At 34.4% G+C, this 22,144-nt stretch overlaps 1 protein-coding gene across 1 annotated transcript; it reads right to left on the bottom strand.

The window, feature by feature from the left end:
- Positions 1-3,522: 3,522 nt before the first annotated feature.
- ABCI1 (non-intrinsic ABC protein 10) lies at positions 3,523-10,894 on the bottom strand. The gene is made up of 3 exons (XM_082868392.1): positions 10,764-10,894; positions 4,934-4,989; positions 3,523-4,699 (listed from the first exon to the last, which is right to left on the bottom strand). Exon 3 carries the CDS (start codon positions 4,662-4,664, stop codon positions 4,143-4,145), a length of 522 nt encoding a protein of 173 aa, XP_082724518.1. The 5' UTR covers positions 4,665-4,699; positions 4,934-4,989; positions 10,764-10,894; the 3' UTR covers positions 3,523-4,142.
- Between the last annotated feature and the right edge of the window lie 11,250 nt (positions 10,895-22,144).

Raw genomic sequence — 22,144 nt, 5'->3', positions numbered from 1 at the left:
CCTAAACCAACAGTTTATTTTTTATCGTCTATTTTTTTTATATAAAATTGATTTGATCATATAGATATCGATATTTGATCAGCGTGATTTTTCTATAGACTTCTAGTACTTGATGAATTTTATTCATTGAACGATTTAGATTATCGAAACGGGACCCGTGATGAGTCTCCACGGATCCAACAACACCCTCCAATAGGACTGGAGGGAAGCCTCATCATTTGAGTATAGTTTAGAAATTCGTTTTTTTAATTACGAAAAAACGTATAGAAATGTATAAGTGTGATATGACTTAAATAAGTCAATAAATAGTCTATTTAAGATTATTTTGGAAAGAGCCAAAAATGTTTATTTATTTTTATTTTTTATAAAAGAACATGTAAAAAATAGAGAGATAATGTGACTCAAATAAGTCAATAAATTAATAAGTCGGCCTTTTTTTTTTCTTTTTTTTCTTTTTTTTTTTGACAGTTGTCAAATAAGCTAATCCCTGTTTTGTTGCTGCCAATCATAGCAAAATTAAGCACACCACCATTAAAATAAAAAAATAATAAAAAGTAAAAATAATAAATTTTTAAAAGTACATGGAAGACAATTTTTTTTAGGAGAAATTACATGTAGGTGAGAGAAGAGAAAAAAAATTACTAACACATAGAAATGTAAATGTATCTATGGGGGAGTGCAAATGAACTATTGTGAGGGTGCAACTCATGTGTTGATAATTTTTTTTTCCCTCTCCTACCTGTATGTACTTTGCCATTTTTTAAATGCATCTTTTTTAAATTTGCTCTTGTTTCTTTTAGGGGCTTATGGTTTAGAAATATGTTTAAAAATTCATCAAATCTGTATTTGAATCATAGATTTATGTAAGAATTTAAAAAGAACAAGGAAAAGGAAAGGGAATAGATAAAAAAAAAATTGCTTATATTTTGTTAATATTTTTTTTTTAAGATTTCAAATCATTATCTAAATCTACCATTCAAATATAGAGATTGTTTAGTGCAATTTATCTAAGATATTTATAATTTTCTTTTTTTAAATTTAAGAATTTATGCTAAATTGTTTAATATAACTTATTAAACAGAAACAACTTGCTAGATCAAACAAGTCTATAGCCTAAGAGGAAAAAATTGCTAAAAAGCATTTGTGACAACTTGTGGTGAAACAGGGACTTGTGTGTTTGAGATGCTGCCAAACAAATTGATTCTCTTTCTCCATAGCAACCCAAAAAACAATTCTTCATCTCCAAACACTCCGAGGAAGAATTATCATGGTGATGCTTGCCCACTAGTAAAGTCAAACAACCCTCACAAACATCCAATGTCAACAATGCTCATCTACAATCACCTTCATCACATCTTTCGTTTAGATTTGGTGACATTTTTTTTCATTTTGCTTATTTGCTAGTATCTCTACTACCTTAAATTATCATCAATAAACACAAAACAATTAAAAACAAAAATTTATTAGATATACTCTAATGTTATGTAATGTGATGTTCTCCAGAAAGAAAAAATTGCAACAAACAATGAATCATTATTTGTTTCTCAACTATGTAACATAGGCGTCGTTAAATTTTCTACCACCTAATTGATTTAAAGCACTCTAAATAATGGGAAAATTACCCGTAGATCCTGTTTGAAATATGTGTACACTATTTAATCCAATAACTTTTTGAGTAGAACCAAAAAATCCTACACTTTTTCCCTCTCTCTCTCTCTACGTTTTCTCTCATTCTTTACGTTTTCTTCTCTCTTTTTTCTGCGTTTTCCTCTCATTCTCTTCGTCATGTCCGACAACCGGTGATCACACCTTCTTTATTCTCTTTCTCTTTCTAATATATAGTGACCGGTGACCGACAACCACCATTGATTGGGGTTCACCGGCAACCACCAACTATCGACATCAACTCGTTACTTTATCCTCACCGATGGCGAAGAAGATGAATAAATCTACTCAAATCTGATGTAAATCTACTCAGATCTATATCAAATCTGAGTATATCTACATGAGATCCGACTAGATCTAAACCAAAAATAGTTACCGGAGTACAATATTATTTCTATATCTATTCTTTCCTTCGATTTCTCAATTTTTCTACCCTTTTCTCTGTTACACAAGTCTATTTTTTTGTTCTAATGGAAAAAAATTTCAATTTCTGAATAAATTGTTTTAAGTTTTAGTTACAGGTGGTGAAAATTATAAAATTTTTTAGTTTCATCTTTTTTTGGTGCTGAAATGAATTATATTTTAAAACTGCAAAATTTTACAATTTCATAACTTTCTTTAGAACTGTAAAATTTTACAATTTCATAACTTTCTTTAGATTGTAAAATTTTACAATTTCTTAATATATTTTCCAGCTTAATAGAATAATACTTTGAAACTGTTACATTTTACAGTTTCAAAACTTACTTTTCAGTTTGATCAATGTTACAGATTATTTGCTTAGTTGTTTGTTGTTGTTATGTTTTTTAATTATGATTTCTGCATTTATTCTTTTATTTGGGGGGGGGGACAATATTCTGAATATTCCGGTGAATCTCTGATGATATTCCTGATATTTTCCAGTGACGTTCAGAACACTTCGGCGAACTTCCGGCGATACTCAAAACACTCCAGCGAACTTCCAGTGATGCTCTAGAGACTTTTCGATGATGCTGAATATTCCGACGAGTCTTTGGCGAGTCTAACAGAAATCGTTGGATGTAGCAGTATTTTTAAAGTGATAAAAAAAAAAAAAAAAAAAATTTGGTAACAATTAAAAATATGTAGAACTGATTAGTTCAAGTACTTTGTTTTGAGATTAGATGGATTTTGAATTTTGTGTATGAAACTTACTGTAAGTGCCCGATAAATAATACCACATGCTACTTTACAAATATAAAATAATTACCCATTTGGGAACATAGTTAAAAGCCAAATTTTGACTTTTAATCTATTTTAAGTCGCATCATCTTTACTTTTTACACTTTTTTTCAAAAAAAGCTAAAAAAGGCCATAAAAATAAACTTTTAACCAACTTCCCAACACAAAACACCCAATAACTCCATCCAATGCACTAGCATTGCCTATGTCTCCACTCCACCAAGCAAACCTTTGAAACACAAACAGATAGGAATTTTCTGTTTTTAAATTTTCTATTCCTATGTTCCCAAGGCACTCTTAATTACAGAAATTTCAAAACACCAAAATCTCATGAACAATGGTATGACTAAGAATATATTGAAGGTAGAACAAAATTTTAAACACAGAATCCCAACCCATGAGATAATCCAACCACAAGAACAGACCCCATAAACCCCATCTTGATCTCAATATTTGTGTTCACTTTATTTATTTATTTATTTTATAGCTTTTCCTATTCTAAAGTTATTTTTTCAAACTTACTTTTTCCCTTCAGTGGATCTGGCGAGTCAAAGCTTCAGTTTATGTAATGCACAATCTCATGACACTGTATGGTTGTACTCTGCAAAACATCCCCATACAACTCTGAAGCTTCATATATCAAAGAGCTATCCAAAATTTCAAGCCAACAAAAAACAAATAAAATTAAAATATTAAACAAAACGTAGAAAATCAGCAACACAAAATCTTGGTCTAATATTGTACTTGAACAAGACACTTTCAGCCCCCATTACAAAATAAAGCCGAGACCATTTTGTCACGCAAAAATTGCCAACACCTAAATCCTATCTCAAGGTCCAACAAAATGTAGAAAATCAGCAATACAAAATCTTGGTCTAATATTGTACTTGAACAAGACACTTTCAGCCCCCTCAACTACTAAGCCCCATTACAAAATAAAGCCGAGACCTGGTCACGCAAAAATTGCCAACACCTAAATCCTATCTCAAGGTCCATGGAGCTTCTAAATGAAAATTTTAATTGTCACCCTTTTTATAAGATGTTGATTGATGTTTTGTATGCAGTAGACAACGAAGACTACAACTATAGCTTAAACATGCCTAAAGTTCTTCAACTGGGCAACAAAAAATAATTTAAGCAAAGTAACTACCTTTATATTGAACATCGAGGTCACTTTGGTTCCGTCCAACGTATGCTTTCTTCATGCTTTCATTGATTCAGCTTCTGGGCATACTACATGATGTCCAAAAAATTGATGGAATTAACATCTTACTTCTCTAACCAGCTCGATCAAGCATGTCTACCAAAGTCATTTTTCTTGGGAACCTTGGTGGCAACCTCAAATACATGGCATCTTCAATCTTAATCGGCAAATGTGTTGCTACGATGACAATCCCACCCTTCTTTCGGTGCTCTGCAATAATATACTCCAGCAACTTGACCCCGTCATTATCCAATGCCACCGAAGGCTCGTCGAGCAACCAAATCGGTCGATCAATTGCCAGCAACCTCGCAAGTTGTAGCCTTTTCCGTTGACCCATTGAGAGCATCCTCGTTTTCTCTTTCGCCAACCTTCCAAGCCCCATAAGCTCCAGAGCAGGGAGAGACTTCCCTTGCTTGCCTTCAAGAACTTCAAACCACTGAACATTGTCAAGGACAGTGAATTTCTCTTTGATCGCATCTTTGAGAGAAAGCCAGTTGAGTTGAAGCTTGTATTGGTGAAAAACCCCCGAGTCAGTTATGGCATGACCATTCCAGAGGATCTCACCAGCTGAAGGTTTGGAGAATCCGGCTAACATGCGCAAGAAAGTGGTTTTGCCTGAGCCATTGGCGCCTGTCAACACAAGTGCCCCACCGTCATGAAGGGAGATATTTACGTGACGGAGGATTTGTTGGGCATTTCTCATGCAAGAGACGTTGTTCAGAAGGAGACGGGGTAGTGGGGGTCTTCGGAGAGACATTTTAGTTTGGAAATGGATTGTTACAATCAAATTTACAGATTTACTAGAAATCTCAAGTGTTCACAAATCCAAGCAGAAATTTAGGGAACTGACAAACAAAAAACAACCTTCATTTGATGTAGAGATTGCAGGAGTCAGTTGGCAATAGTCACCAAGAAATCTGCTGTCATGAAATTGAAAAGAAAAATCAGAACAGACATTAGTTCAAATGAATTCAAAGTCAAAATTTCTTTGAAACAACTAATAAGGATCTAGATGAAGGAAGCATTCATAGAAATGTTAAATTATCTCAAGAATAGAGTCCCATAAAACCATATTGACTGGTAACAAGCATTATCTATTGTTTTACAAAGATAAATATATAAAAAAGCACAAATATGTTCTGCATCCAACAAATTTGTGAAGCTAACCCTTTCTGAGAGAAATAATCTTCATGGAGCAACATGCTATCTAAGTGAAAAAGTTATCTATTAACCACCATTAGAACATCCACAATAGACTAGCTAAACTATCAATCTAACTAAAATAACTAGCCAAACTCATGAAAAATCTCTTCAACAAACTGGTCAAAAGGCTATAGCTAAAATAGTTTTGTGAATAATGACTAGCTACTTCGGTTGAGTCAGAGCATCTCCAACAATGGTTAGTCAAAATAACTAGCTAAAATTCACTTATTGTATTTTAGGTATTCACTTTTTCAATACACATTCCAACAATACTCCCTATTTTAACTATTTCTAAAATAAATATTATTTATTTCATTTTTTAAATGCAATTATATTTTTTCAACAACCATATTTTTTTAATTGAAAATTTTATAAGCGAGAAGGCTAAATATTTTGACTAGCATTGCCGGAGATGCTCTTAGTTCAAGTCAAAGAAGAATATCACCAAGGCTTCGATTATGTCATTTCTCACCAAAGCTGTTCAACATCTCACTTCAAAACTAGACTTGAGAACTCATACACTGGCGGAACCACTTCCAACAACCAACTTTGCTAAAGGAACTTCAATCAACAAGAACACAAAATTTACTTACAACGACACTCCAATCTATACTAGTCACATAGCGAATAGCCAATGAAGCTAAAGTCCCAGACAATATGTGGCTCCATATTGTTCTAAGTGATTTAAAATAGCCAGATTCATTATTAAGCTCAAATCCACAAAAACGTTGAACTCTTAAAATTAGAACAACCACCGCCTATTGAATTATCTAAATTCCTGAATGAAATGAAAACTCCAACTTTGATATTAAAACTAGTTTCATGGTTCTAAACCCTCAATTTTTGAAGTTATCCTAATTCTTCTTATCATTTTAAAATTAACTGCATATTGATTAATTCTTTTTCCCAGGTCATGAACTTTACAAACAATTGCACGTCATATTCTAGAACCCTTTGACCTAAAGTAGATATCATGCTCAAACTCTTAATATAGAATTTGTTGACAGTGTAAGCACACCATACTTGACAAATGAATTCCTGACACCGGAAGCTAGAGAATGCTTTTGCTTCAAGAATTAATGTTGAAGTTGAGCGTTGAGCCATGTATTGTCACTTGTGGATACTTCGAGATATAAATAGTTGATGCCAAAATTTCGTTGGGATTCTTGTTGATTTGTGTTGACTCACGAGAGACAAACCCAGAAAGACCAATCCCTACTTTTTGTTAATTACGAATTGGGTTAGAGAAATAAAATGCAGTAGCATAAATAAATTGTTACCATTTGTTTGCTATCAGCTCGTCTCTAATAATCTAAATTTGATACTGTTTGCTCCTACTTGTCATCTTTATTGTTTCAGCTATATGGCTTCCCGAAAGAGATCCATCATTCCAGGGCCCTCAGAACCAGCACTTATGAAAGAGAGAGTTGTTCCTCTGGCATCCAAGTGGAAGAAATCACCCTATTTTGGCAGAAAAGACCCGTTCTGGGGATCAGCTAGATCCACCACCTCTCCTCCTCCAACTCCGAGGGGGGCACCTCTGTATCTTTCTGAAGACATTGACTCCAAACAGGAAACTCTCATTCCTCGTTGCTGCGTCTCAAAATTGAGCGAAGGGATTTCCCTTACTACTACCCTCAATTCAAAGCTTTTTCCAATCTTCCCTTTGGTTGGCAAGAATGGGTTGATGATATCCTTTTGGACAAGGGCTTCTGTTAGAGGCTTCAGGCGACCCGACTGCTAATTCCTGTGAGGATCTCTCAATCATTATCCATCCGACGCAATAATGCCAAACTGGAAGCTATGGCTCTCCGATGGAGTACTGAGATACACACCTTCATGCTTGGTAACCGTGAAATGGAGCCGACGCTTGAAGATGTATTTATCTTACTGCACTTGGAGGTAAAGGGCCCTGATGTCTTTTGCCCTGAGCGGATTCCTTCCGATAATGAGCCTTTGAAACAAAATCTTAAAGATTGTGGTCGGTTGAGTTCCTGATTTGATGGCCCAAAGAGGAAGGCTACAGGTAAGAAGGGACCAAGCTTCCTATATTGTATGGATCCTTCATTTCTTTAGAGATCTTCAGCCCTTAGCTAAAGATATTGACCCCGCTTCTCAAGAGTATGAGGTTGGTCCAATGTATGGCTCTGAGTTTCTCTCTAGGGTTCCTAACCTGCTTACTCTTCTTTTTTATCCTTCCAAGCACACCTCCGGATACTCTTAACCCCTTCGTCTTTCCACCGGTGGTCAAATTCTTTAAGGGAGATCGAATCCCCTTGGCTCCACTGTTTCTTGGGAACTATACTACCGATTGGATTTGCTTCATCGGGATATGGTATGGTTTATGGGCCGTTATGAGCCTATCTCCTTCGTCCACAATCAGTTCTTACTTTGCTTCATTTTTAAGAGATTCTCGAAGTTCGCCGCTGCTCCGACTGTTTTCAAGACGAAAGCTCTTCGGGGAGGTAGTAGATAGGGATGGGTTCCCTTTGTTTAAGAAGGCGAGAACTTGTCAACTGTTGATCTCGCTTCATTTCCACTCTATCTCTGAACACTTTAGTAGATGATTTTCAGGGCATCATGGCTCGCTCTTATGTGGGTGTGGCGGCGTCACCTATTTGCCATGCTTCTCCCCAGTCAGTATCAATTTCCTTTGCCAAAGGATGCTTCTGCGCATCTTATTGATGTCTTGATAATGGTTTGTCCCAGCTCTCTGTCGGTATGGCACGAGAAAGGCTTTGGGAGTGTTGCCTATAGGCCTAATGAGGTGACATGTCAATTTGGGTTCGATCAGTCTCTCTATTGTCCTTTTTAGAGTGTCACGTACGCTTTACTCGTGGACTCCTACATGCCTTACTTCCTGCATCCGGTTATCTAACACTGCCGTGCTTGAGTCGGGTAGGGGGTTTCACTGGTGGAAGAATATTGATGCCTTCATCGAGTTTGTTCGAAGTAAGCTGGTTGTCTGTTCACCTTGCTAATCTATAAGAAAGATTTAACATTTCGGTTGCCCAAGTCCCGAAAGTTTAACCATATGTATGAAAGTTTCTTTGCTTCATCTGCCCCAACCAGTTCGATGGTTGCTGTCTCGGAGCCGGTCCTTTTGAATAAGGTTTTTGGTCCTCAAATGACTCGCATCAGGATGATGGCTCATAAGCGGGCTCCCGATGCCAACGTTCCTATTTTTTAAAGGCTCCGCCAGGTATTAAATAGACATTTTTTGGTTCTTTTTCATAGCTACTTTTCCTTTTGGGGTTATGTTTTCTTAAATGAGCACTTTTATCTTCTTCGTTATGCAAGACCTCACCCCATCTTCTAGTCCCGCGATTGTTGATGTTCCTTGTTTCGGATATTGGCCATGCTGCCCCTATCAGGCCTACCCCTGAGGCAGCTATACACAAGGGTAATAAAAACCTTTTTTCTTTCTGAAAGTTTCCTCTTTTGTTAGTTCCTCTTCTCAAGCTTTCGACCTCATTTTTGCAGATATACTTGACTCAAACACGGACGACACGCTTCCTCTGTCGGCTAGGATTGTGAAACCTCAGACCCACCTTTCTAATCTTGTCCCTCGTCTGCGTCATCCCTTGCCGACTATGGCTTGATTTCTTGATGATGATGATGGATGATGTAGTGGTGGTGGTGTTTTCTTCAATTTTTTTTTTTAGTGGTTACTAGTTGATTGTCATTAGTTATGTGCGTCTATGCTTTCTTTTTATGCTGATACATGGGATTTACTGCAAGAACACCAACTGTTTGATAAAAATCCTAAGTGGGTTTTCATTGTTTTGGGTTTGCATTATTTTGCATTGTGATTTGCAACAGTTCTGCTTAAGAGTTTCCAATCTAGTTAATTCAATGAGCTTTTGTGAAGATTGCAAAACTGAAGGTCCTGGTGTGCTTGAAATGACATTTAGGTTTTGTTTGGAACACAGATTTGAAATGAAGGAATTTGAGGTCCGAATATAGGAGAGTTGATTATCATAGATAGATTGAGAAATTTAAGAAGATGTAGAGCAGAGTGTATGAGAGGGTCCAAGAAGATTGCCAGAAAATTCGAAGGTCGCCGGAAAACAAGCAACGACTAAGAGTTAATCATCCCAAACTTTATCACATCAGTGTTTGATTTGCTCACCATAATCATCGAAAACTTTTGCCTCAGCTCCTCATTGGCAGATTTTTAGACTTGTGATTGAATTGTAATTGTGCTTTACTCAAAACAACTGGAAAGTCATAGCTACTTGAATTGTAATTGTAATATAGTCTTTTTCTTTTGGCTTTTTATTTTTGCAAATGTCAACTTCAAGCGTTAACGGCAGTAGCTTAGATCGATTGACATATATTGCAACAAAAATTGTCCTAGATGTCATAAAAAGACAACTATTTGAATTTCTGAGACGGAGCGAAACAAAAACAAATTATTTTACTCTTGTAATGATTGCGGTGGTTTTATTAGATGGTGTTTGCCTACAAATTTATAATGTAGAGGTGATGGAATTCCAGGAGAAGTGCAAATGGACAATATGCGAACTATAAGCAAACAACTTCGAATGAAGGATTGTCACCACTATTTGAATCAATCTCCATTTTTGCTCTTTCACAATTGAAACTGAAATTGAATGAACCTAAAACTGAAACAAAATAATGAAAATTAAAACATAATGATATCAATGAATGAAAGTGACTCACTGTTTTTGCCAAAATACATGCACTATTCTATATTTTTTTGGGCTAGTTCATATCCTCTAGGTAGAAGTGTAGACTAGACGAGAGAATTTCATGTCATATATGCAATCTGTACGTATGTTGTATATGCCATTTGTAGTGAGATTAGTGCTAGATTTCCAACAAAAAGTACCATAACAAAACAACAATAAAATATTAAACTAGGTTAAAAATCAAAAATTACTTTGATATAGTGAGTAACCCAAATCAGGATATGGGTCTGTATCTTTTCTCTGGCAAGTATTATTACTTTTGAAAGGTTCTCTCTTTACTTACGTTTTGCATTCTTTGGTACATACATACATACATATACATGGACATCTAGATGATTTAAAGTGTTCATAGTTTTTTCTATTGCTTTTAAATTTAATTTTATAGTCTGTAAGGAAAATAATAGTAGTTATTTATTTGTTGGCGTAGATAGGAGGAAAATGGGAGGAGTTGAAGAAAATGGATTGCTTGGTGAATGTGTTTGGAAGAGTTGGAATTGAATCACCGGTGTTGGATATTCCTTTTGCGTGCAAGTCATGGCACAAAGCCACAATCAATCCATCCTACATATCCAACTCCTTTGTCAAAATGAAATATGCTAGCAAAGCGCACCCCCCCCCCCCCCATGCATTATTGGGTTAGGATATTAAATTAAAATAGAGAAAAACAACCTAGAACAACAACAATAAAATTAAAATTTTAAATTAAACAAGCCCTAATTCAAAAGCGCCAAATTTTAAAATTAAAATTCCTAGAGTTGGGGAAGAAGAGAGTTTACCTAAGAAGATGCTGGCCGACGAACCTCAACGACGGTGTGGCAGCCACTAGGGGTGTGCGCAATGCGAGTTGGTGTGGTTTAAGAGTAAAATAGAAACCGTACAACGGGTGGTAGATTGATAAAAATGTTATTAGAAATTGCCATTTTTCTTATCAAAAACCGGCGGTTCGGTTGGCAAATATTGACAGTTTCAACTTGGCAGTTTGAGTAAATTGGCGGTTTATAAAAAAAATAATTTAAATTACAAAACTTGAATTAAAGAGTAAAAAGATCTAATTTATATATTAACGAAAATAGTCAAAATTAAAATAGATGTTCATTCATCTAATCTAACATTAAACATTGACAAACTAGTAAATTAAAAGTTAATATAATCATCAAGCTCAACAAGAATTTCAAAAATAAGAATTAAGTCTAACCTCAAGAACTAGTAACAATAGTTGATTCTGCAGTTGGGACTTGGACTAGTGTAGAAGGGTTTCCACCATCAAAACAACTATTACCTGCATTTCCCTCATCCATTATCTAGTACAAAATAAAAAATTTACAATGATGATAAGTAAAAATATTTAAAACTGAGAAAGCATGTTTCAAATTAATTTTCAGCAATATTATGGATTGTATTTTAAAATATTATGGACTTGGACTGGATTGTGTTTTTGCTCTTTAAGCAGTAGATTTAATTATTTGTTTAATAGTAACTGAATGAGGGTAACATAAATTCTAGAGCTAATCCACAGAAATGTCAAACTTCAGGGATTATAAGCTCTTTATTCCATTTATTGACTAAAATCACTACTAATCCATGACAAATTCCATCTGAAAGCATCAAACTTGGTGTTCATCCATAAAAACAAAACACAACATAACAATAATAAGATAATTAGATGATCTCAAAACTGAACTAAACTCTTAAAAATCCTATACTCCATCACATGAAATCTGATCAATCCAGTTCGCTGTGGACATACATGAGCCTATTTGGTGCAAATTTTTTGCAAGTGGAAAATTGAAAATCAAAAAGAAAAAGCTAAAAGCATCTCTCCCCAACTTTCAAATTATAAATTTTGTTCAGCTTATTTAAACTATTTTTGACTCACAAGATATAAGCAGAAACTGAGCAAACAATTTGACACAATTTCCTCAAATAAACAAACCTATAAGTAGTTCCATAAGCTGAACCAAAGTAAGAAGCATCATGGATCATCCAATGTCACAAACATTTGCTTGAGTTTCACATGAGTAGTCAAACTACAATGAGTTTCTCCAAGTTCATCAAGTTTTGCCTTGGAGTATACATCAGCTATAAACAGATTAAATAGCTTATATGAATGACTAAGAAAAAGAAAACAAGGCCAACTTCTTTCCTAAACTTGGTTGATTGCAAATTGCAATAGTGTTTTGGTCCAACAAGCCAACAAGGATTTTGTTATATAACAAGCAACCATTATATAATAGATAACAAACTTGTGTTGGGTCGATCTTGATTTATGGTTCATTATTCAAGTGCTAGTTGCATTCAAAAGTTTCCTACTAATATACAAACACACACTTCAGAACCTCAGTTGAGATCTAGGAAAAAATGACCAAATTACAAGAACTATAATAATGAATTTGAATCAAACCAGATTCAGGCCCAAAAAAGCATGACCACTAGGAGAATTTGAAGTGGACTGCACTCAAAGGAAACAAGTGCATATATAACATGCATGTGTCTGTCTGTGTATATCAATGTCAATCTTTGCGGCAATATACTAGCCCAATCATGTAATTTTGAGGCAAAATTGCTCTGGCTACAATATTTATCAGCAATATTACAAATTTTAAAAAAAATACTTGGAAAATATTCAGATAAATATATTTATAAATCACAGTCATTCTAGATAAGATTCACATCATACTAATTTTAAATATATATCATATAATTCATTTTCAGATAAAATTTCAGTTACCTTTTTTTTTTTTGTGTATATCATATATCATATATCAGCAATACTAATTTTATTCACAAATTCTTTTACAAAATAATTCTTTCACAAAATTTTATTCACAGATTCATTAAAACCATATAATTCTTTCACAAAATTTTTAGATAATGTCTCCAACAATTCTACTCAAAAGTTAAACAGGAAAAACAAACAAAGAATGGGATCCTAGTTTCTGTTACGTATGGAAAAAGTAATTGATGGATATATATCAATCTGTTAATAAGCAAAGCAATCTTTTCTCCAGAAGAATAGAGGAAGGGAAGGGGGGAGGGGGGAATGATTTGAAAAAAAAAAAAAATGCAGCAAAAGAAGAAATGAAGAAATTTGCATTACAAGATTGAAAACTCATATTTGAATATATCTCTAAAAAACCCATTGCAAAACTCAGATTTGAACAAGATTGAAAACCCATTGCAAAACATGTGTCCAATACAAGGGAATATACAGTCGCGGAGGCACAGGGGGGTCACATGCACCCCTTGGGTTTTGGGATTTTTTTTTAACATAAAGAAAATATTTTAAATAAAAAAATTTATAAAAATATTATTTAAAGTGAAATATCAATGACATTTTTAAAATTACGAAAACAATAATGGTTATTCTAATTGAAAATAAAGAGATTATAATAAATCATTATTATTATCTACGAAAATTTCAATATAATGGTGATGTCTATCATTATTGACATGCAAACATAATTAATTTCAATGAAGATAAGAAATTTATTAGATTGTTAGTTACATTTGACATGTAAAGTTTATCCTCCATGTGTTTCTTTCCATTCATAACTCAAATGACCACTATATAAATTATAATTAAGCAACACATCTTCAATTATACAAAAAATAATAATAATAATAAAAAAAAAATTACAATAGGTCATAACTAATATCAGACTAAGTTATAACTAACTATTACTTGATATATAGCCATAACCAAAATAACAATCACAAGAAGTTATAACTAAATTATATCTAACACTATAACGTGTTATAACTAAAGACTACGAATATCATAATTGTGACATATGATAGACACTTTTTTTTTACGGTATGTTTTATAGAATTTCTATACTAAAATATGTCATTTCTATTTCAACTTATCTTCTATTTTAATTTTCCAATCCACTTATAAAATAGTTATTCCCCAATATTTATATAAAATTTAATCTCAAATCTTTTAATTTAAAATTCACATTTATCTAAATGAACTTTTAATATTTAAGTTTAGTAATTGAAAAAAACAAATTAATGTTGTTTGTGCCCCTCTTCACTCAATTCCTGCTACGCCACTGGGAATACATATATCTTCTCTTTCCAGCCCTAGAAAACACAGAAACACCAAATCAAGAAGCAAAAGGTCCAAATCTAGAGACCCATTTCGTAAAAAAACACGACAAAGAAACCCAAAACAGAGAATAAGAGAAAGAGACAGCAGAAAAAGAGATGCGGCGGTTACCGGCAAGGCTACTAGTGGCGACGGCGACGGCGACCGGCAAGGCTAATAGAGGCGATGATGATGGCGATCGGCGTGGTGGAGGAGCAAGGGGTGAGACAAATGTTGTTCACCAGTCTGTGAATACGGTGAGATGTTAGAGGAGTTAGGGTCTAATTTGAGAATTGATTGTGTGCGTGTGAGAGTGTATGGAAGCTGTGCTGTGTAATGTGTTATTGAGTTTCTACGCATATCTGTATTTTTTAAAAACAAAAATAAAAAAACAAAAGTTAAAAGATAAAGTTAATCAACTTCAAATTGATGATAACTCCAAAAATCAATTATACGAAATTTTTCAATTAAATCAATCTATTACTAGTTCCTCTTTTTCTGACCATCCTCATACTTCATCTGATTACCAATCCCAAGTGATGATTCTAATGACAACATTAATATAGGATGTAATGATGTTTGTTGCAAATCAGTTAAACAAGTTACCGTTCTTACCAAAAACACTCAAGAAGAATCTGCCCTTATTGACCTTATTAGTAAATTAGACGATCCAAAATTAAAACAAAAATATACTGATAAATTAAAATCCTTATTAATCCATTCGGATACTAAACCAAAATTTACAAAAAATAAAAAAATAAAGATAGGCGGGTCGGGTCGGTTAGAGCAGGCGGGTTGCCTTCCTCCAGTCGCCACTCACGCCAATGCTTGGCAGCCCAACCCGCCAATCTGCCCGCCAAAAATTAAAAAAAATCCCGGTTTGGCTCAATTCAGTGCAATTTTGACGGTTATGGTAGTATTGTGCACAGTCCTAATAATCACAGTACGCAAGTGTTGCCAAATAAAATGTTGTGAAGGCAAACTGATTCGATTTTGACGGTTTGGATTGGTTTGAGAAAAAAAATCTAATATGAATTTGTCAATAAACAGAAGATAAATGGTTCAAGGGGTTTTTTTTTTTTTTTTTAAATTGTGCAAGTGCGTGGTGTGGTGCTTGCAAATGTAGGTAAAACTTGAGCCCCACCCACCTCAACAAAGTCATATTTTAAACGGCATTTGATTCTATTGTACACTCAAAATCATCCATTTGTATGGTGGTCAAATTAGATAAGGCGGTTTTCGCAAGTCAAATAATTTTATGCCCTAATATAAATAATATGTTAATAAATATAAAATATTATAAATACTTTTATTAACCTGCGTCCTAAATTTATATATTAAAAAAGATAAATTACGCTTTGTCCCCCTAAAGTCCCCCTAAAGTTTCACCCATTTCTCACTTTGGATTTTTAAGTTTGATTTTTCTCATTTTAGCCTTTTATATTACAATCCTTCCCACTTTGATCCTTCATGTTTGCAATCCTTCCCACTTTGACCCTTTAAGTTTGATTTTTCCCACTTTTGGTCCTTCATGTTTGTAATCCTTCCTACTTTGTCCCTTTATGTTTGCAATACTTCCCACTTTACTCATGAACTAATGTCACGCCTCAATTTTCATGCTCAAATGGTAATACAATAGCCATGGCTCTTTAAAGTAAAAATTGATAATAAATCCTCATACTCGCATTACATGATGTGAATAGTCTTCATGTGATAATACAATTAATCCAACAACAATTAATTAAACAACAAATACCCCTAAGGGTTTACAAGTATCCGAGGCTTGAGTCTAGTTACACAAAACGGTTATTCAAACCTACACATATAAAGCCCCTGGCTTGCAATTAGAGTCACAGCAAATGAGCACATTCTACTCTCTGCACACATTTTCACACCTTTAGTTAGGCGGAATCACCACATCTTTTCCTACACAAAAATCCTGTAGGGTGAGCATAAAGCCCAGTAGAGAATTCTTAACAAAGTATATACATTTTACACAAGTCTCGAGAGATGAAATGTTTATGCCATGCCATGCATTTTTGAAAGTAAAACACACCTTCATCATTTGAAAACCAACATGTTCAATGATGCCTTGTCATTCCAACTAAACAAAAGATGATTTCGAAAATCGTCTTGATCTTGCAAAAAACATATATATAACTCAAGAAAATCCCTACCTCAAGGTTGGAGGAGAAATGAGTTGAAAATCCCAAAATCAATGACGATAAAACTCGATCTCCACCGCACACAACGTAGCTCTCGCCTAGACAGCCAACTTTGATGAAGAACTTAGATCTAAATCCCAATGGATTTGCAGAAATCAAAGATCTTGTGAGGTTTTTAGTAGGAAATGTAGAGAGAATGGAGAGGAAATGTTTTTAGAGAGAGAGAGATACACAAAAGTAGCATTCAATCAGCCCAAAAAAGGAGGAAATAAAACAAAAATTCGGATCCACCTACCTCCCGCACGTGGGGCGCGTGCTCTCGCACGTGCGGCCAACACTCCCGCACGTGCGGCCCTCTTCTCCCCACACCTCAGCTGCACCTGCTTATTTAGCAATGTGCTGCACACCTCACCCCTGAAATCCGCACGTGCGGCCTCACCTCCTGCACGTGCGGCCCTGGTCCTCAGCCCGGGAATGTCTCGACTCAACTCCCGATCCTCCGGGCTTGACCCCGCACACTCCGAGACGTGTGGAACTTGACACGGAAGCAAACAAGGACTAACCTTTTGAGAACAGCTTCTAAACACAACAAACTCCAACGAACAATAATGCCCCAAGTGGAACTCGTCACCCTAACAAGGTAAACAAAGAGGAAAAGACGCACAACGAAAACAGTCATTACAACTAACTTCCATCCAAAAAAGTAATAGAATTTGTCGCATCACTAACACATCAGCTCCATATGTGATGTAAAAAATTCACTAAATATACAAAAAATAAAAAATAAAAAAACAAAAAAATTGAAATTTTTTAGTCTTTAGTGAACTTTTTTTTTTTCAAATTTATTTTTAAACATTATTACATTATAGATGCATCTAAATTAGATGCAGCTAAAAAAATAAAAAAAAAATTTAACTAAAAAAAAATTCACTAAAGATAAAAAAAAAACGATAGTAAATTTTTCATTTCAGAATTGACAATATAAGTGATTGAGTCAGTATATTTTTATTTTTTTGTCTTTAGTGAATTGTTTTTCTTTTTTAGTTAAATTTGTTTTTCTTTTTTTAATTGCATCTAATTTAGATGAATCTATAATGTAATAATGTTAATTTGAAAAAAAAAGTTCACTAAAGACTAAAAAAAAAATTCAAGTTTTTTGTTTAGTGTATGTCAAAGCTCTTACAAAGCTCATATACTCATTAAGATCTTTTGACTATTAGTCATAATTAGGCATTTTTAAGTCTTTAAGATCATAAAGACAGATTTTAGGCACCAGATAAATACACTAGGAAGGTCTTAGGTACCAACAACAATCTATTATGGCAATTAACCCTGAAGATATAATATTCTTTGGAAATACAAAAATAATGACCATAGTTTGTATATTACTAAAGAGTCTGCAAATATAAATAGTGTTTGTTCTAATTTAAATAATATTACTGATATTATGTGCTCTTGGTTTTTTAAATTAGATAAAAATCAAAATTATCTAGAATCCAAAGTTGAATATATAGAATCTAAAATAGACAATTTATGTGGTGTTCCAGACTCGGGTTTGTATGGGTTAAATGGTGGTTCATGTCTCGTTTCTCTTGTCTTCCTCTTAATGTTAGTTATTGGGTTGTAGTTGGGTGTCTGGAGCAAGTTGGTTGCTTGTTTTTCCAAGCCTTTGTTGCCCAGAATTTGGCTCTTCCACTCGAGCGGGCATTCTTGCGCTCGAGCGGGCTTCACAAATTTTGCTCTATGCTCGGGCAGGCATTCGGGCCCTCAAGCGGGGACGGTGTCTGCAAAAATACTGGAAGAGCGTATTTCACATTCAAGCGCAGGGCTTCACGCTCGAACGGGAGTCTGTGTCTTACGCTCAAACGGGGATTTCCACGCTCGAGCGGACCGCGTTTTATCAGATCATGAAAATGACATTTCAGATCATTTTCTGCTTTCTCTCTCTCTCTAAAAGTCTTCAAATTTCCAGATCTTGAGCTTCTCTCTCTAGAAACTCACATTTTCTCTAAGATTTCATCTAAATCCATTGAGTTCTTGACCCTAGTGTCTTTGAGAATAAGGTAGAGGGCTTCAAGAGCTTCGTATTGATCTAAGTAAAAGTGGGTTTCGCCATTTTTGGAGTTCAACCTTGCTTTGCTCGTCTTCTCTTCTTGAGGTAGGGATTTTCTACACTCTAATATGATTTTTAGCTTAGTTATTTGCTATTGTGTATAGATGATGAGATTTGGTTGTGGTTTGGACAAATCTAGGATTTTGGTGTGAAATGAAAATAGGGGTATTTGATGAATATGAGGTAAATGAGTATGAGGCTTGAATATAAGATCATGTTGTGCCAAAATAGTTTGTTTTGGTGTTTGGGTTGATATTTGGAAAGAGAGAGATTTTGCCCTAATTTTGATTAAATTATTATTTTGTATAAATAATTGGGATTAGCATTGAAAATGTGAAATTGGAAGGTTATGGGTATAGATGGTGAAATTAGATATGTATTATCTTACACTTTTGGAAGTTTTGAATGAACTATTTATCTTGAGATTGAATATCTGTTTAGAGATAATTGTATTAGGCTATTGGTGAAGGATAGCTATGATTGTCGTAGAAATTGCATGAGGATTAGACAATTTAATGCTAATCAAATGTTGGTTGTCATTGCATATGACTATGTTTATAAATACATTGTATATGTATGTTTATTTGAGAGGAGAAAGGGGATGGACTCCGCTGAAAGCAAGCTGGCCGGAGTGTCCTAGGTGAAAGACCCGATATCATATATATATATGAGTGCCGATTCCTGCGGACGAAATATCCGTATAATGGCATATTTGAGAAAACATACATGGATGTCGATTCCCGCGAACGAAATATCCATAAAATGGCATATTTGAGAAAATATACATGGGTGCCGATTCCTTCGGACGAAATATCCATAAAATGGCAGATTTGAAGTGTTTATGTGTGTTTTGCATACTTGGAAACCATTGAGTTGTAGTCTCATTTTGGTTGTTGAAAGATAATGAATTTAACTCATGAATTGAGTAGCATATATGAACTTGAAACGAATTGAAGGAAAAAGGAAATGAGGTTTGATCTTAGTGGCATATGAATATGCAGGCCTTGTGGATGTTTTAGTATCGGTATTGTTTACGCACGTGGTATTTATACCTTTGTTAAACCTCATATATTGTGCTAGATTATTTCTACTAGGCTGTTGGCTCATCACCCTATACGGGAATACCATTTTCAGGTGCAGGTGAGATGTTTTCTCCAAGGCAATAGCGGGGATGGACTTTCAGGGAGCAAGAGCTTCTTAATTATGCCTGGTTGTGTGTATGTTTGTTATTTGTAAAGCCAAGGGCTTAAGATGTAATGAGCGAGACTCACTTTGTGCAACCAAGCAATGACTTGGGAAGATGTAAGCCTACATGGCATTTAACTGGTTGTTAAACAGTAATCTCTGATGAATGAAAGTATTATATTTCTGTTATATTCTTCCGCATGATAGATAGGTTTATTGTATTATTTTGGGAGCATTACAATTTAGGTTCTATAATAAATATTAACTTAAACAAAGAAGTAAAAACCCAAATATACATTGTGACAAAATTAGAAACTATGGGTGTGTTTGGTTTATGTTTGTAGAGTAGTTTTTGAGATAAAAAGTACAAAAACTCGTTTGGTTTGCCTTTTTTCAGAAATGGTTTTGGAAAATTGTATTGGATAGAGAGTTTTAAAAAAAGTGATTGATTTGATATGTATGAGAGAGTGTGATTTTGGAAAGTAGGAAACCAAACAAAATTTTGAGATTTTTTTTAGAAAAATTTGTTTGGTTTGATTACTCTTAAAAATTTGTTTGTAGAGAATTTTTTTCAAAAATTTTTCTGAAAAACAAACCAAACAAGGCCATATCTTTCATAAATAATGATGGAATGAATAGTCTAGGAGATAAGTCCATTCCTAGGCTATTTTATGTTACAGAAGATATTCTGGTACTTCAAACCAATACATATAATAGGACTGAATATGAAAATATTGTTGAAATATTGGATTATTGGAGAAAATTATATAAAGACCCAGATTTAGGTATTGATGAACGAAATAGGCTACTAGAGCTGATAAGAGACTTATTTAGAACATGAAACCCCTTTACAACACTTTAATTATGATATTAATATGTCAACTAATGATGATGATAGTCAATCATTCTCATCTAAAGAAACAATAGATCAAGATGTTTCATCAGAAATAAATAAGGGAAAAAGAAAGGCAGAAGAATTGATTGCAACAACCATAAAAGAATCAAGCTAATGTGTCATATAATGAAAGTGTGAGAGAGAGTGATAAAGCGCCAATTGCGAGATATAATAGAGGTGTTAGAGAATCAATTTGGGTTTATGCTTAGCAAGTCAATAATGGAAGTGATCTATCTTTTGAGGAGAGTAATAGAAAAGTATAAAGAAAAGAAAATAGACATTCATATGGTATTTATCGACCTTGAGAAAGTATATGATAGAGTGCCCCGGGATATAATATGGTGGGTGTTAGAAAAGAAAGGAGTGACAAAATGTTACATTGATGTGATTAGGGACATGTATGAAGGGGTGGTGACCACTATTAGATTGTCTGCTGCAGAGACAAATGAATTTCGTATCACTGTAGGGTTACACCAAGAATCTATCTTAAGTCCTTATCTTTTTGTTTTAGTTATGGATGAGTTGATGAGTAATATTCAGGATGACGTACCATGGTGTATGCTTTTTGCAGACGATATCGTGCTAGTGGATGAGACTAAAGAAGGAGTTAAGACAAAGTTGGAGATTTGGAGAAAAACTTTTGAATCTAAAGGATTCCGGATAAGCAGAACTAAGACAAAGTACATGGAGTGTAAATTTAGTAACAATAACAATAAAAGTAGAGGACAAGTGAAGATTGAGAATTAAGAATTGCCCGAGAGTGAACATTTTCGTTATTTAGGGTTGATTATCACAACAGCAGGGGAGATTGATGCGAATGTGGCCTATAGAATTAAGGCAGGATGATGTAAATGGAGAAGTGCGTCTGGGATACTGTGCGATAAACGAATACCCACTAGACTAAAAGGTAAGTTCTATAGAATGGCTATTAGACCAGCGATATTGTATGGGATGGAGTGTTGGGCAATCAAGAAACAACATGTAGATAAAATGAGTGTGGCTGAGATGAGGATGTTAAGGTGGATGCGTGGCAAGACTAGACAAGACAGAATTAGGAATGAGTGTATTTAGGAATGGGTAGGAGCAGCACCGATAGAAGATAAGTTGAGAGAGAATCGATTTAGATGGTTTGGTCATATTCAACGGAGACCAACAGAGGCAATAGTGAAGAGATGCGATGTTGTAACGGTAGATGGAAGTGATAGGGAACAGGGTAGGTCTAGATTAACGTTGGCTAGCGTTGTAAATAGAGATATGGATCTACTTAATTTGACTAATGAAATGGCTTTTGATAGGGCCACTTGGAGAATAAGGATTCATGTAGCCGACCCCAATTGATGGAACTTAAGGCTTGGTTTGGTTTGGTTTTTAGAATTATGTAACATTTGTCTTTTTGAAGACTATGTTCAAACTTTTAGAAAATATTATTATCTTATTGATCCACCAGCAAATCAACCATGGTTAGATTAATTTTTCCATAAGCTCCCTAATCCATGGGATGAGTTATGTATTAAAACCTATCCTGACTTTCTCAAAAAAAAGGGAAAGGAATAATATGATAATCTTGATTTTCGCATTAATTATGTTTTAAGACTGATAGCAGATCGGTGTCTAGAAGCAAAGGCGAAAAAACAAATAAAAAATCAAATTTCCAACTCACAATATGGTCAAAAATGTTGTGATAAAATTTTGAAAAAAAATTGAAAAAT

The sequence above is a fragment of the Camellia sinensis genome, chromosome 5, assembly GCF_055761805.1.
Source record: "Camellia sinensis isolate YWXY chromosome 5, ASM5576180v1, whole genome shotgun sequence".
NCBI lineage: Eukaryota > Viridiplantae > Streptophyta > Magnoliopsida > Ericales > Theaceae > Camellia > Camellia sinensis.
Note: the sequence above shows the minus strand (reverse complement) of the source record. Positions and strands in the feature narration are given on the sequence as shown.